The sequence below is a fragment of the Marmota flaviventris genome, chromosome 8, assembly GCF_047511675.1.
Source record: "Marmota flaviventris isolate mMarFla1 chromosome 8, mMarFla1.hap1, whole genome shotgun sequence".
Taxonomy (NCBI): Eukaryota; Metazoa; Chordata; class Mammalia; order Rodentia; family Sciuridae; genus Marmota; species Marmota flaviventris.
The window spans coordinates 28,756,090-28,773,738 of record NC_092505.1 but is presented as its reverse complement, the minus strand read 5'-3'; the positions used below and the strand labels follow the sequence as shown (position 1 = coordinate 28,773,738).

The window sequence follows — 17,649 nt, the reverse complement described above, 5'->3', positions numbered from 1 at the left end:
ATGGACAAATCCTAATCTAAGCATGATAAAATCAATAGCTGAAAATAAAAGGATGTAGAATAATTATGGAAGTTAGAATGTTCTACCAAACAATTTTGAAGTATTATTTTTAAAAACATTTTACTATATATCACAAAAAAGCCTATCATATATCTCATATAGCCTAATCATAAATGTTGAAAGTTTTTATATGAGTGCAGTAACATCAATTTAGATGACCTATGTCACTTTACTGTTGTTCAATTAAGAAAAACATTTGGATATAATAAATCATATTGAGGTATGTTTCCAAGTTGGATTATAAATAAGAACATATCAATTTTTATGTTCTATTTACTTACAAAAAAGAACATTATAACCCTCGGGGATCTGTTTCTCAATGTAGTAATTAATTTTCCAGGTTTGTAATTAAACAGTTTCAATAAGTTGCAATCAGGAGGTAATAACATTCAATTAAAGGCACAAGACACATTTTCACCTTAAAATGTTTTTACCCTTGAAGTACTACCAATGGAAGAGGATAAAATAGGGTATTAACACTTTTCAATTACGCTAAATGACTTTAATCCTGCAAATGATGTCCTACTTTAATTAGAAGCTCTTCTCTTTATTGCAACATGATGGATGTCCACTTTATTAGATTCAAGTGTGACACTATAAGCCCACTTTACATAAACATTACCATGTTATTAAACTCCTAAAAGAAGAGATGTTTGCTAGCCTGTCAGGGATATGATTTCAAAAAAACTGTTTCCCTCTCCTAAAATTTGTATTACTATCTAAGTCTAGATATTTTCATGCATATGAAACATAATTTGAGAACAAATTAAATCTCATGTGGAATCCAAATATATTACAGAAATAAACCATCCAAAAGAGAAGGGTCTAAATTTAAAGGCACTTGAAAATGATACAATAACTCAAAATGTGCACTTTCTTACAATTAGCCATTTGAATACTAATTTACATAGCACCAATCCATCAGATGGGCTAATTCTCTCTGGGATCTTTTCCTCTACGATGTAATATCAGTCCACCTTCTATATGATCCATTGACATAGAAAATGGCATTTGATTGAGGTTAACTCATCATCTTTATTCCCTGCTTGTATGACATGGCCAAAAGAAAATGGATTATAAGCAAAACCAAGGAACTCCATAGAGCTCTGCTTGCCTTGAAGTGTCTGAGAATCCTATTAGTACTAATTGGCATTATCAGCACATATTGAGGAATATGGACCATTAAGTCCAAGCACTTCACTCTTTCTACTGATGGATAGTCATAGATCACCATAGAAATTGGATACTAGAGACAGTAAGACCAATTTATTTTTCCTAATATCCTAATTCATGATTTGAAAATTTACAGTTTGCTCAAGCACTTCTCTTTACTCTCTCTCCCTCTGTGCTTCCCTCCCTCCTCCCAATCTCTAGATCCCTGATGGGAGCAGATTGGTAAGAAGAAGGTAACTAGACCTATGATAATAAACAAGCCAAAGAAGCTAAGTAGAAATTTTGTGGCATCCTTAGCTATAGTATATATGGATTTACATGCTACTTTGTCAAATAGGAAAAGGAATACTATAATGCTTTTGATAACTATTTTCATAACCATTAAAAACAATGTTTAATACCATATGTGAATTAGACTACAGGAAAAAAAAAACATTTTGTATCTAACTTGGAGCTATTTTGAGGGATATTATGTACACATGAAATAATCTTACAAAAATAAATCATATATATATATATATATATATATATATATATATATATATATATATATATCAGGAAACATTATGAGATTTCACTCAAAACATGACTTAAAGTATGAATTTGCAATAATCAAATTGCTTTACATCATTATGTTTGCTATCAGTGACAAAATAGCAATTTGTGTTATCTTCATAACATGTAAATTCCTTTTACATTTACACTTATTCATGAAATCTTCATAACTCATGGGAGGTAAGATGTATAGTCCCAAATTTCAGATTAGTATAAAAACTAGCTTTAGTAAAGTTAAATAGCACTTACAAATACTGTGCAACAAAAAAGGAGAAAAATGGCTTTAAGGCCTCTCCTTTAAAGGTTGTGAGTGTGTATGCATGTGTGTGTTTAACTATCATATCATGTTTTTTCATATTCCTGGAATGTTTGGGATAAATTCACGTGAGAGAAACTGAAAAGAATAGTCAAGGAAATCTACAAAGAGAAATACATTTTATAGCTGTTAAATGATTTAAAAAAATTGGGAGTTGAAGTCTGATAATTCTGATATGGGATAAGGCAGTGGGCATGACTCTCCTTTCTTCATTGCCTTTACATCCCTGACTCAGAAAGGAAGTGACAAGGAGTGTTGAGAAAGTAAGAATGACCAGGTGTCCATTCAGAGATTAAAACTGCTAGTTTGGGGGTGGTTCAGGAATTGCAGAGGAACCCCTGCAAATTAGAAAGCATGGCTGAGCAGGGCTTCCTAGAGGCTCTCCAGAAAGACAGACATATATGAGTTCTAATCAATAGGTTCTCTTAATGTAGCTAAAAACATTCCCTATCGCTGGCAAAGTTTTCAGATTTCCTATGACTTATAATAATATTTTCAATTAATCCCTGAGAAATTTTTTCAGAACCTGGACTAGTATCAGAATGTGCTGGGGAAGAGTACCACAAGAACTACATTTCTTGTCTGGATGGTTTTAGAGAATCTAGCACAAAATAATTCAAGATCTCTCAGGAATGCACAAATTTTTATGCAAAGATCACAATTTCAGATCTAATTTAAGCTGAAAGTTCCATTCATTGCCTCAGAATGTATAGGCTAAACACTCTCTGAATTTGGACCAAGTGCTAAATTATAAAAGTAATGTATCCAGTTGGCTTTGGGAGAGACATTGAGAGGCCATCATGTCCAGAAAGAGCAAAGCAAAGACAAGGCAGGTATTGGCTCTTTGTGTTATATATTATTTCTGTTTAACCCTACTGTGAAGAAATCCAGAAGGGAAAATGAAAGAAAATATTTCTTTAACTCTTAAGTGGAAACAGGGTTAAATTAATAATTTTTAAAAGTCATTTATATTTTCTATCTAGGAGTGGAGCGATATTGGATCTATGCCAATAAATGCTAGAAATATTTTTTGATCATCTTCCATGAGTGAGGAACTATTCTCAGCTCATTGTATGTCCCAACTCACTTACACAGACTAATCCTGTGCAAGAAAGCAAAATCACCTTAACCTGCAGAGATTTAAATATTTACAGAGGTTTGGTTGGATTTTTAAAATAAGGTTGCTACACTCTGTTTCTTGCAAAATGCAGGATTTTTAAAGATTACCACTAGCAAATAAAAAGTGCTAGAACATCTGTCTTTCACTTATTTTAGAATCATTTGCCTTTCTTTTAGCAATAAAATAAGTTCAGCATCTGACAGCAATGGAGGCAAGGCAAGCTTCAGGGAGTACCAAAGTCAGCAAAGTTCAGAGACTTCAGAAAAGCAGTCAAGCCTCACACTCACCTGGCTGCCTTCTTTCTGCCAAAACACAGCTGGCTGGGGGTTTCCTTTAGTTTCACAGGGAAATGTTGCAGTTCGACCTTGAGCAACAATCTGATCTCTTGGCCTAACCACAAACTGTGGAGGAGCTATAATTTAAAAGGAAAGAAAATGTGTAAATATCAACCATTGTCAAAGAAAAAGATATAAAAGAGAAAATCTGGCTCTGGGTGGATTGCTCAGTGACAAAGAGGCTACATTTTTTTTTTTTTTTACTTACTTGTATGCATTTCTTAAAACACTAAGGGATTGGGGAAATAATGTGAGAAAACTTACTAGCAGATCTATTTTAAATATTGTCCATTATATTATATCCCTGTGTCCCACCTACTTATATGGGAAAATAGATCCCTTATGATTCTAACATTTTTTAGAAAAATGATTTGGTTATGTTTTTTAATAAGAAAAACATGGAAAGGAATCACTCCTTTACACAATTATCTCTTCCTTTAAAATCCATCTCCTGGTACACACTCATTTTATTATAATATTTGTAAGATATTGAATGAGGCAATGGGATGTCAGAAGGCATAAAATATGATCCATATTATTAAAATTCTTATATTCTGCAATTCAAGATTTGAAGATTAAAGACATTGAATTATTTAAGGGATGGAAGTTACATATTTGAAATAACAAACAATATAAATAAATGTATCATATTAGTTTATTCTATTTAATTAATTTCATTTGGACAGACAGGCAATAGTCAGGCAATTCTTATGTTCTCTTACTTGGCAGTAAAGTCACACAGGGTAAAGCTTTATATGATAGTCGTCAAGGAACTCAAAGTTGAATAGAGACTTTTTTTAAAACATGATGATTTTGATAACAGTAAACAGAAAACCTATACATCTAAGACAATGGTAAGTGCAGTGGTAGAGGTCCTCTTGGAGCTCTGAGGGGAACTCTTCAGTTATGGTGTCCATAGTCAGTGTGACCAGACTTCAGGAGGGAGGGATCCCTTTGTGCTTGAGTGGCTGTGAAAGGCTGTGTGTGGGAAAGGGAAGTTGGGGGAACTCTGGGGCAAGGGATGCATTTGGATAAGGGGTTGATGAACACATTCCAAGCATAGGCGTCTTCCGGGCAAAGTAGAAGCAGCAAGAACATCTCCAGCCTAACAGTGTACAATCTGGCAGGAAAGGGAGGTCGGAGTTATATAAATATCATGGCAACAACGGAAGACTTTAGAAGCCATACTCACTTTATTCTGTCTCTTTCTGAGTGGGGTAGTGATGATAAAAGTGGTTTGGGAAGCTTTAACCCTTCAATGAACTTAGATTGGATGAGGAAGAATGAATGGGGTGAGTGACATTTAGTCACTAAAGCATGGAGTCTGATTAACAAGCTAATAAAATGGTATTGTGAAGATAATAAGAAAAACAAATGAGTAACTCTAACAGTAAAGAAAAGAGAGGGATGAGGGGCTGGGTACAGTGATGCACGCCTGTAATCCCACGACTCAGGATGCTGAGGCACAAGTATCGAAAGTTCAAGACCACTCTGGGCAACTTAATTAGACCCTGTTTTAAAATAAAATTAAAAAACAGGGCTGGGGATGTATCTCAGGGATAGATCACCTCAGGGTTTAATCTATCTATCTATATCTATATCTATAGATAGATAGATAGATATAATACAAAAAGAAAGAAAGAAAGAGGGCAGGGATGGGGTAAAAATGCTAAGACAGAACAATTTAGATTGGAACCTAATGATAAAGAGAGACAAGGGAGAAAAAACAAGAGAAAGTATAGCTAGAAATTTTCCCAAGGACATCTTCAGAACCAAACCCATATCAGTTGTAAACACCATGTGTATTCCATGACTTTTCTGATCATCTGTTTATATTTTAACTAGTTGCTTATGCTAGAAAACTAAGACCAAGCAAACACTTTCAAATCAGTTTCAAATTCTAAGTTTTAGAATCTGGTATACATCAGCTAAAAGGTGAGCTCTAAAGAACTCTGACAATCAGCAACATCCAATAAAAGACTTCACCTGGATTTCTTTCACGTTTTTCAAGTGCATAAGTGCAAATCCAAGAACAGAATAAATACATGGTGCCCCAAACCTAAAACCAATCATTCATCCTAACAAAAATGCTATCACTGTGAAAGCAGCGGTATTTTTCTCAAAAAGAATTCAGTGAGATTTGTATTGACTTATTTTTTTTTAGGTGTTCTATTTTCCTGGCTCCTAATTCAAGATATCCAACACATACCCCAAGGACAGAAGGGATAAATCTACTAAGTGAAATTCTTTTCTATAACTAAAGATAACGGAAGACTCATTCTAACAGTACAGAGAACCCGGATTTATGGCTCTATTTGGACAGAGTGTGGTTTATGTTGCCTGGCATGCTCAGAAGATTACAGGCCTCTCACAATCTACTTGTTATTTCTACACACTTCTCCTGAATCAGCAGATACATTGATTTTTGTTCCATGTTTGCTAATAGAAAGGATAGTTTAAATCAATGTTACAAAATTACTTTAGGAAAAACTTTTAAAGTACAGCAGTATTCATTTTTCAGCAGAAATGTGAAACCACTGGATATTTTTGCCACAGAAGATTAAAGGTTGGTCTTCATCATATGTAATATGGTATGGGATTTTTCTAGAAAAAATGTTATGAAATATTTAAGAATCAGTGCATAGTTGTATGAAATCCTATGAAAGAAAAGTAATAATGCCAATGTGGACATTAGCTTTTTGAGAAGTATTGAGGAATTTAGCTTGTATGTCATCTTCAAAAATTAAAAACCCAATTCAGTCAAAATCAGTTATTTGACACTCTTTAATAAAAGTTGCCTATTCAGCTTATTAGTTCATTTGCACAGCTTTGGGTGAGAAAGAATTTAAATTGGCCTATATAACTAGTTAGTGAGACCTGAGAACCTGGGTACTTACACAATCCTCCTTTATATATGTATTTTTTTTAAAAAAAGCAATAACAGATTGAAATCATCAAATGAAACATAAATGGAAGCAATGAAAACATAGTTTTAAGCATTTTATTCTCTGTCATCTACCTATGTCAGTAAAAGCACTATCTGTAATTTAGATATAGCTATAGACTTCCTTGAATTTGATACTTAAATGTTTGAAAATGTGTTTTAGATGAGTGTTTTTGTAAAACATTTTTGAAATCCTCATCCTATAGTTTTATCACAGCTGCTAAAATGTAGTCCCCCCCCCAAAAAAAGGATTCAGAATTGACCATATCTATGCATACATTTTCCTGAGAAGCTAGAGTTCATCCATTTATTCATTCAAAATGTACTGATTGAATACAAATTCTAAGACATTCTGCTTGGTTCAGGGCATGGGAAGCCAAATATTACATGGCACTTGAGTGGGGGTTTAGCTCACTGTTAGAGCTCTTATGTAGCATGCACAGGCTCTGGATTCCATCTCCAGTACAGCCAAAATAAAATAAAAAGAGAGAGAGAGAGAGAGAGAGAGAGAGAGAGAGGTATTGGGAGGTGCTCTCGTCCTACTTGTCCTATGGCAGAGATTTCTCAGGGAACAACACATCATGACACGATCTGTACAATAATAGAAAATGCAAGAGATGGCTATATTTGAGCTGTTATTTGAAGCACAGGTAAGAGATCACTAGATGAAGAGAATTAAGGTCACAGAACAAAGGCACCGAACATAAGGCAAAGACCTGTGGAACTGGATTTGGTACAGGAAGATAAAGAGTTTTGAAAGTAGAAGAAACCTGGTGTACAGAGCTGATATAGATAAGATCAGATAATTTATACAAAGGAATTTAAAATTGTGTCCTGAAAGCTATTAAGATCTTTTCAAAGATGATTTTGCAAAATAGATATCAGATACATGGTTTTAAAAAGAATGCTCTGGAAGCAATGTAGATGGTGATTGGAGATGATGATTAGAAAGACAGAGACAAAGGCTGGAATACCTTGGCAAGTTGGGACAGAAAATCCAGTGAGAATTGCTATGAGTAGCACCTAAAGAAAACATTTCATCAGAACTCCTACACAAAAATGAAGTGCTGTAATATCACAACATAATATTTACCACTCATGATATCATTTTGAAAGACCAGGAAATCATAATTTCTTGAAATTTTTCCAGTTTTATATTTTTTAAAGACCACTAACCAATAGCCATCAATCCTAAAAACTCTCTTTTCCCTGTGTTATCTATTTATATTATACTTTTATTCTAAGTTATTATAAATATGCTCTATTTCTAATGTATGCAATTATTTCATGTCAATAGCCTCATGGGTCTCAATAGAACCAGAATTGTTAGGTGTAAATTTTTTTTAAAAGAAAACTAAAAATGTTGAATCATTTAGCAAAACAATCTAAAAAGCTTTTGAGTCTCTGAAAATATATGTCCTTTTGTCACCCAAAGTCAGGCCAACAAATAAAATTGCAACGATCAGTTTTACTTTTGTAGATTCTCTTTCTCTGCCCAAGATCTATATTGCAATCTTCTGTGAAGGCATATCAGCTCAAGGAATTTACTTTTGAGGTTTTAAAATGAAAAACAGCATCAATTATTCTTCTGATGACACTCCACAGTTTCCGCATCTCTGCCAGGTGGCAGTGAGAATGGTTTGAAAAGAGAGTACTTGGCTGATGGCACCAAAGGGAGGGAGTAGACAGGGATGGCGTTTTATCAACACAGCATGATAGTGGGAAGTGTGCTATACATAAAAGGGATTTTATACAATGGTTCTCATTAAATATGAAAAAAACACAATTAGGTCCTCAAGATGACAATTCAAAACATAATTTAAACCCAATGCGATTTAAGGATATCGAGTTATAAACTCCAAAAGAATATGCTAGTTATAAAAATGGCAATTCTCTGATGTTTGTTAAGACAGATGACTATGAAATACATATTTATGTCCTCTCTAAAACCTGAAAACATTAGACAAATTTCTTGTAACTATGCTGCAATAACCTACTTGCTTACTATGTCAAGTGATTATACCTTATTGCTTTAGCTATAAGAAGAAATGAGATGGAGCAGAGTGATGCAGTTCAGTATTTAATCAACACATACACATTAAAAAACAATATCTCTATGAGAAAAGTATGTTGTGTGATTTCCAGAGAAGTAGACCTGATCTATAAAAAGGTCAATTAAGATTAGAAGTCTAGGCCAGTTCACTTGAAACTGTGTTTTGAGAATTTAAATACAATGCACAGCAAATTAGATTTGATTTCTGCGAAATTATGCTTTGATACTGAATTCAGCCCAAGCTGGCTTCAATCAAAGTCACGCGCGACAGCTCTGTTATGCTAATGCTTGCTGGTGAGAGTGAGTGGGTGATATGGAAATCAGATAGCTGAACAGGAGTAGGAAGCATAGGCCATGCATGAGGTGGGCTTTGAGATGAGGGGAGGGGGACCTTAAAGGTTAATCACATCATGTTCAAGTTGTTTCTACAGGAAAATATGACTTTGTATGGCAGGCATTAACATGGAGATAGTCATGCAGCAGTTAGGTACATTAATATGTGATACAGGGCGGTTACAGGCACACTCAGCTGCTCCCTTTCTTTGGGTGTAATTTCATGCCTGAATGAATAAACTTTTGATTCAATAGTAATAAACATTTTGAACTTCCTGACAAAATGGAGTAGAAAACATTTTTTGCTATTTAATATAATTTACTTATTAAATGCTAATATATTCTGCAAACATTTAAAAAGCAATCTCTTTGATCATTTGCTTGAGTCAAAGACTTGCTCAGTCACAAACTGTGCAATACAATGACAATAATTAACATTAATTGAGTGCTTATTAAGTGCTAGGGACTATGTTAAACCATCTACAGGCATTATAGGCATTATTTCATTTAAAATTTGAAAACCTTATGTCTTAATGATTACCATTATGATATAAAGGCCAGTAAACTGAACTTTATAAAGGGTACACAATTTTTTTAAGGTTAAAGTCTTAGACTGGAAGATAAGTTTACTTTACATTCATTTCAATGTCATAGTTGGACCTATTAAACACTGAACTACTAGTTTAATTTGTTTTACTTCAAATTATAATCTGTTTAACTGAGAATTTTTCATGTCTAGTATCAAATAATTGAGTAAGAACTTTAGGCTACAATTTCCAATAAGGTATAATATTTAAAAAATCATAATATATTTTTCTTGAATGGCTGTTTTTATTATTTAAAGGGGCATAAAACCCATAATCTTTTTCTTCCTTTACTAACTCTAAGTACAGCCTTTCTTAAATACACTTTCTTTCAAATCACTCTTGATTCAAAACCCTACAGTGCTTTTCATTACATGGCAATAAAAACCTACAATGCATATCATTGCAAGGCTTGCAAATCATTCTCTCCCAAGATTTTATCATCCTGACAGTCATTTGTCCCCAGACTACTTCCAGAATTTCAGTAGACCAGTCTTCTCTCCATCACTCACATATTTATTGGCTTTTCTTGTGCTTAACCAATCTTGATATCTATTATCTTTTGATTCACCTTGTCAACAAGGATTAACCTGAACACACCCTGACCTTGTACTTGCCCTGTGTTCCTTCCAATTTCAGGTACATGCCCTTGCTTGCATTGTCTCTCTCTTTTTTTCTCTATTTTCCCCCATTTACATATCTTACTCAGATCAGTAGTACATTCTTATTGGTGTGAAGTGTTGTTTACCACCTTGCACTGAAATGTTGACTTTATTTGGCCTAGAAAAGCTCCTAAGAGGGAATTTGAATTTCTAAGTAAAGGGCACGGATTAGGAAATTTTAAAAAATGGATCTATAGCAAATATTCAATATTTTTTCCATCCATCTCATTGCACTCAAAGCTTCTGACATTTTTTCACCAATACTATTGGTAATAATTTGGATGGAGGGAAATGACAGAAAATGTTGGAAAAAAATTTCTAACCAATTTGAACATGACTATATAACTATAAATAAGTAGCTACCATCCCAGAGGAACAAAAGTATATAGACAAAAATAGGCATTTTATAGCAATCAGACCTAGAAGTCCTGACAAAATGTTAGTAGGCTTGCCTTTACCAACAAGAAACAGGCAGAAGTCATTTCATTACAATGCAGTGTACTCTAGGAATAAGAGATAAATGTTTATTCAATCTAAAAACAGAAGAGTTTGACTTCTAATTGATAAGTGATTGTTTTGAACTTATTTAATTTTATTTATTTTTTACTATTTAATATTCACTTGAGTCCATATCATTTCTTTTAATATTGGAAATGCATACATAATGTCATAAAATATTTGATTTGAAGCATATTAATACATAATTCATCTCAGAGGAAAGAATGCATTTATAATGGAAAATATAAATTAGGAATATAGGATTTAAGATAATCACTTTTATAAAGCCCATTTAATCACATTTTATTCATTTGTCACTATTTCCAAGGAATATAAATGATCAAATTGCTAAGTTACTTACTTTTCCAATTAACTGTTTTTCTTACTGAGTCCACAGCAATAACTCTTCTAGATGAGTAAATGGTTTCTTTTCTAATGAGTAATTGTAGCTAATATTAAAATTCTTATTACATGCTAAAAATACCAATATCTATACCTTTTCTTTTGACAATAATATAATTTGTATAAATATAAACAGATATGTATTTTTTTCTGACATCTTTTTTTTTTTTTTTTTTTTTTGCGGGGAGGGATGATACCAGGGATTGAACTCAGGGGCACTCAACCACTTAGCCACATCCCCAGCCTAATTTTGTATTTTATTAGAAACAGGGTCTCACTGAGTTGCTTAATGCCTCACTGTTGCTAATGATGGCTTTGAACTTGCAGTCCTCCTGTCTCAGCTTCCAGAACTGTTAGGGTCTATAAACAAGTCTGGATGGCGCCTGGCATTTTGCCAGAGGGATTGGTTTGTGAAGTAACCCCAGCAAGCCATTAAGTGTGCAGATTCTTTATTGGTTGACTGCTGTATCTAGTTTATGTTAATTAAGATAAGCTGTGTGTAATGTATATATACCCCTCCTGTCCTACAATAAATGGCTCCCACTCCTGCTGTATCAATCTACACAAGTTGTTCCCCCACCCCCGTTATTTTGCTGCAGCCGGACTGCGGCACAGAACCATGCCTGGCCCATCCCCCATACACACACTTTTCTGCTATCAAAATGAAGATGGAAAAGTACTCTATAGTTTACTAGTTTCAGAAATTTGAAAAAGTAAAGTAAATGGTTAAAGAGAATAGAATGATCACAATGAATGAGAGTCTTAGATTCTTCATATATTCAGACTTCACATCCTGCTCTTCACCTATCAGAGGTCACATACACACATAGGAGCATCCATTTCTTGCGTGAATAATGATGCTGCTGTCATTTGGTATTACTCTGTGCATTTCTTACTTCCTCCTATGGAATTTGTTGACTTTGGGAAGACTACAATTTTGGAGGGTTCATATAATACTTGAAACCCCAAAACCACTCTCAATTATTCCAAACCCGATGACCAAAGTAGGCAATGAAGTGAGCCAGTTATTACCTAGTGTGATCACAAAATAATTAAAGTGGACTTCTTAATTACATTGTAGAGCAACTATAAAAGCAATTCTAAGAGAAGCTAAAGGAAGGAAAGAGGGAGAAAGGGAAAGGCTAGGGGGAAAAAGGACGGAAGGATAGAATTTGATTCTTTTTTATTGATTAAACAGTTAAGAGGAAGGGTAAGAGGTTGTTCTTCACAGAGAGAAAAACACATGTTTTATGTTAGAAATATAATTCTTCCAATGGCACCAAGGGTCCATTAACCTCACCTCCTTCTTTGTCACCACTGGCAATCTAGATCATTCTACATTTTTAGTCAGCTTGTTAAACAAAAGGATCATATTAGTGAAACTTTGTATTTTTCCATATTAATTGTCTTTACTTGTTTTACAAAGCCTTCTATAATCCTATGATAGTATTAAATATTTCTACATTGCAATATTTTTTCCATCTCATTATACTCAAAGCTTCTGACACTTTTCCACCAGTGATACTGTTGGTCATAATTAGTGTAAGTAGTATACTTACTTCATCATATAACTCAGGCATGTTTATAGAAATTTTAAGCTTTATTATATTTTGCATTAATAAAGTAGATTTAATTTCGATTGTAGGTAAGTACAGGAACTCATACTTGATTCAACATACAAGTTGCATAGAACATCTGAACTATAAAAAAAGAAAACTATACATTGAAAACTTTCTAGAAATATCTATAAACATTTTAAGAAATTTTGAACTTCTAAGTACCACTTCCCCGTATTTTCTGTTTTTTATCAGAATTATTATTATTTTTTTACTCTTTAGGGAACTCTTGATTTGTAAGTGAAATACTATTAATTTTAGAACTAATTGTTTATCAAGACAATATTCACATAATTCAGAAAAGAACAATCATATTTTTGACCAGCAAATGGAGAATATTTAAAAAGTTTGTTAAAAATAATCAAGGTCCTATGCTGCTAAACTGGGGAAATAAGATTTCTTATATTGGGGGTAGAAGGGGTCATAACTGTGCAAGTGAGGAGGAGAAAACTATAGCCTAAAAAATGGCTCTTCAAGTAAATGGTGAGACAAGACATCCACTTTCAGTCACTTAACCTGTCAACTTGCCAGAACTGTCACATCAGCATTCCAGGAAAACCAGGAAGGCTGATCACATCCCATTATCTCATTTTTTAAAGAAAGATTGCATGAAGATGCCAATCAGAAAAAGGAAAAAGGAAAAATTTTTTGCAACCCAGGAACCAATGTACTGATGCTGAAGGGTTGCTTAGTTAACGGAATTTTAATATGCAACTGCAATGTTTCTTAATAACATTAATTACACGCTTAGTAAGGCACCATCCTAACTCATTAGTGCCTTCTTTTTGTTGTATTTTATCTCCTACTAGCAGAATGAGGAATATGTGATTGGCCTGTTACCATTAATGTTGCTTAATCTTTTTATGGCACTATTTAAAGCTGCTTGCATAAACATTTTCTCTGCAAGTATTACCTATGTATGCATATGTGTATATCAATTAACTGTGCCAACATTTGGCATGCCCCTACCACATGTAAGTGTTATGCTAGAGCTAGAAGCAGCAGAAAGATTAATACAACAACATATTTGCAGATAAAGAACGAATCATTTTGTAGGATAGAAGAAAATAGCATCATCAATAAATCTTGGAAGCAATATTTGCCAGATAGCCTAATGTGCATTCAGATATATTTTAACTCAAAATTTAATTTAATTTGCTAGTTTATATATTTTTAATGAATATAATTATGTACTAGTCTCTTGAGTAACCTTTAATATGTTTAAGTAAGTAGTGCAGTAATTTAAATGTCATGCATGTAAGACTTAGGTGTAATACATATCACAATATATTTTATAGGATATGAAAACATACATATCATAGTGTTTCTTTCGGTCTACAAATTACAATAACGTATAAAAATGAAAATTTTGACCTTTTTTAAAGGCATGACTCAGATGTTCATGTGTTTTATTCTGTCTATATCCAGTGAAATCTCTTAATTCTCATCTCATTGGACAGTTTCAGGCCACAGAATTTGCATTATTACAATATTCAAAACTTATAGTACTTTAGGTACCAAGTTAAAATATTTAGTTTCTATTTTAATCCTATGTGGAGAGATTCTAAAATTAATGAGATTTAAACTTTTTGATGTTTGGTTTAAGATAATGTAGTCAATATTTTTTGCTCTATTTTCCTCTAGTTATTATAAGAAAATAAATAAATAATATGGAAAAGCTTCTGTAAGCCAAAACAACAAACTGTATGGTATCCCTGCCAAACAGGTTCAAGTCCGGAAGAGAAAGGGGAAGCAAGGTGAACATCAGCATAACCAGCCACCATTCTCTATCACTAGTCATGTCACTATAATTTCCTGTCACATTCCAAAAGCTAGTCATTTTATCCTTTAATCATGATTTTGAAAATAAGAGACATGACTACATAGAAAACCAGCTAAAATTTAGAAGAAAGGAAGGTGAACTTAAAGAAAGAAAAAGCCAAGCATCCTGTGGTGGGCAGAATTCTAAGGTGACCCACATGACTTCTGCTTGCTGGAGTTACTCTCATGATCATGTTATGTTACAAAAGAGATTCTGAAGATACAACTGAGAGTACAAATCAGTTGACCTGAAAACAGAAAGATGAGTCAGTTGGGCCTAACTTAATCCTATGAGATTTTTAAATAATTAGATTTTCTCTAGTACCAAAAGGGAAGCAATATAAAATTAACACATACGAATTCAAGAAACCATTGCCAACTTTGAAGGCCCTGTAAGCCATTTAGGAAGGCTGAAGAGTGACCTCTCAAAACTGTGGGTGACACTGAGTTGCAGCCAAGGAATTGGGGACTTCAGTCTACAACTGAAAGGAACTTAAGTCTGCCATCAACACAAACAAAATTTGAAGTGCTTTCTTTCGGAGAATTTCCAGAGAAGAGGTTAACTTGGTATATATTTTGATTTTCACCTGTTGAGACCCTAAGCAGAACCCCCCCCCCTTTACCTGTCTGTTCTTTGTATCTATGGAATTTTGACTTAATTAATGGATGTTGTTTTTAATAGCTCAGTTTGTGGCAATTTTCTCTCAGTAATAGAAACTACCATGCCTGAAAGCCATCTTCATTACGAAGAAAGGAATATAAAGGGAAGATGAGGAGGTAGTTTCATGTGGGAAAGCAGACAGCTCGAAACCTAACAAAGGTTATTGTTTATCAGCAGAGTCAGTAAAACACTAAGAAGAAATTGATTTTATTTTTTTTCATAAAGGAACCAATCTAGATGCTCTTCAATAGATGAATGGATAAAGAAACTGTGGTATATGTACACAATGGAATATTACTATAAAAGAAATTTTGTGGCATTTGAAAATAAAAGAAAATAATTATGGCATTTGCAGATAAATGGATGGAGTTGTAGAATATCATGCTAAGCGAAGTAAGCCAATCCCCCCGAACCAAAGGCCAAATGTTCTCTTTGATAAGTGGATGCTAATCCATATGGCGAGCAGGGCATGGGATGCGTGGAGGAACTCTGGATTGGGCAAAGGCAGGGAGGAGAGAGGAGGGAGCATGAAGATTTGAAGAAATGATGGAGTGAGACCAACATCATTATACTAGGTCATGATTGCATCAATGGTGTGACCCTAATTCATGTACAACCAGAGAAGCATTCTGCTGTCATATATAACTGATTAGAACAAATAATCTTAAAAATTAAGGAAAAAAAAAAAGGTTCAAGACCACATTCCAAGCAAGGGCTAGCAAATTACCCTCATTCTTTCCTCTTCTCTAAACATGCAAACTGTAGTCTTCTGCACTCAACTAGATAATTACCAGATAATGATTCAAACAGGATCTAAGCAAAACAAAATAAATTGATATATATTAGTGAACTACTTATTTAATTAAAGAGATAAAAGGAAAAATAATTAATCCAAGAGAAATGACCAGTACCTTCTAGGAATTATCAAAGAAACACAGACATACTTTAGAATAGTTGACCATATTTTAAAGGAAAGTACATACAATGAGGTTTTTCTTCTAACAAAACCAACAAACAAATTCATAAAAGGGGTAAATGGGTTAAATGACACATGGAGATTAAGAAAGGTATGTAAGGGCTCAGCAAGGAAATGGGGGAAGAAAGAGAAAAACAATAAATTATTTTAGTAAGAAGAAATATGTGATGATTATTATTTAAAAAGGAAGGTGAAAACTGACATTAAAATACACACATATGAAATAAAATTCTTACCTTTGAAATTATTACAGCATAGTCAATAAACATGGAATGTAAACAAAGGAAAGCCAACATACAAAGTATGTCTGAAGAAAATAAGTGAAAGAAAAATATTCAAAGATAAAACAGAAGGAAACATCCTTGAAGGATTAACTTAATTATGATCCTATAGATTCGGGGAGCTTTTGGTGTCCCAGGAATATCTGATGAAGGTTGATTATCATCAATATGTAATCCAGAAAATGTATTTGGAAGAAGGGATCACATGGATATTCATATGTAAAGAGATATCCCAACCAAAAGGGAATTGTTGTGGAAGTACCTTTCAATGCCCAAACAAGAGAATATGTCATCCAGTTATGAGAAACCAAAAAAAAAAAAAAAAAAAAAAGAAAGAAAGAAAGAAAGAAATGTGTGATTCAATAATTCTTACCTAACCTTCCCTACAGAGACAATGGACAGATGCTGTCAAGCACATAAGGCTAAAACCGGCCCAGCAGAAGTAATCTAAAATTGTTTTTCACTTTAAAAAAAAGTATTAGTTTAAGATATCTTGAACATTTCACATAGTGGAAACTCTATTAGAATATGCATTTTTACCTATAATTTTGTAAAAATATATGGGACAATGAAAAACATGATATTTATTTAGTAATAGTTAATCAGGACTCTGTATAAAGTAGCTAATTAGTGCCAGGTGCAAGAAACTTCAAGAACTTGAAGGAAAGAAAAGATTACCCCAGGTTATGAGGTACAGTTTATCCAACAAAGAAAGAATGCAAGGAATAAAATTCTGGGTGCCCTTCCAAAACACACTCAGGACACCTTTTACAAACAATACATCTCAGCATGCTACATAATAACCACGTTTTTCTTTTTCTTTTTTTTTTTTTTACTTGAAAGTAACTGTAATTATTCCACTTCTAATTTAAATTACATTTAGCACATTATAGTTTCCAAATTTCAAGGTAGGGTGGGATATGAAGGTGTCAAAATTATCTGTCACCTTGTTCCTTAGTAATAACTGATTTATAATTTGTCTTGAATTATTATTTTATTCACTCATTTTTATTGTTGTGGTATTTCTTGGTGGCCTCAGGAATAAAATACATTAGAACATGCTATTCCAAAACTGCCTCAACTCATAAAATAGATCTTTCTAAAATGAGAATATGTTTACTTTTGTGCTTAAGCAGTTAAAACATTGAAAAACTATGTCCCTATAGATGTCTGTTTTGACTAGTGGCAGATTCTATAAAATCATAATCAAAAAATGTGGAATTTTGCCAAGAACATGATGTTTTCAATATTTATGAATT

The 17,649-nt window shown here is 33.4% G+C and overlaps 1 protein-coding gene across 1 annotated transcript in view; it reads right to left on the bottom strand.

Moving 5' to 3' along the window:
• Robo2 (roundabout guidance receptor 2) overlaps window positions 1-17,649 on the bottom strand; it is a 550,514-nt gene that overhangs the window by 96,765 nt on the left and 436,100 nt on the right. The window contains exon 9 of the mRNA XM_027929088.2: window positions 3,512-3,636. Within this exon, the coding sequence (XP_027784889.2) occupies window positions 3,512-3,636 (125 nt within the window). The remainder of the gene's footprint in view (window positions 1-3,511; window positions 3,637-17,649) is intronic.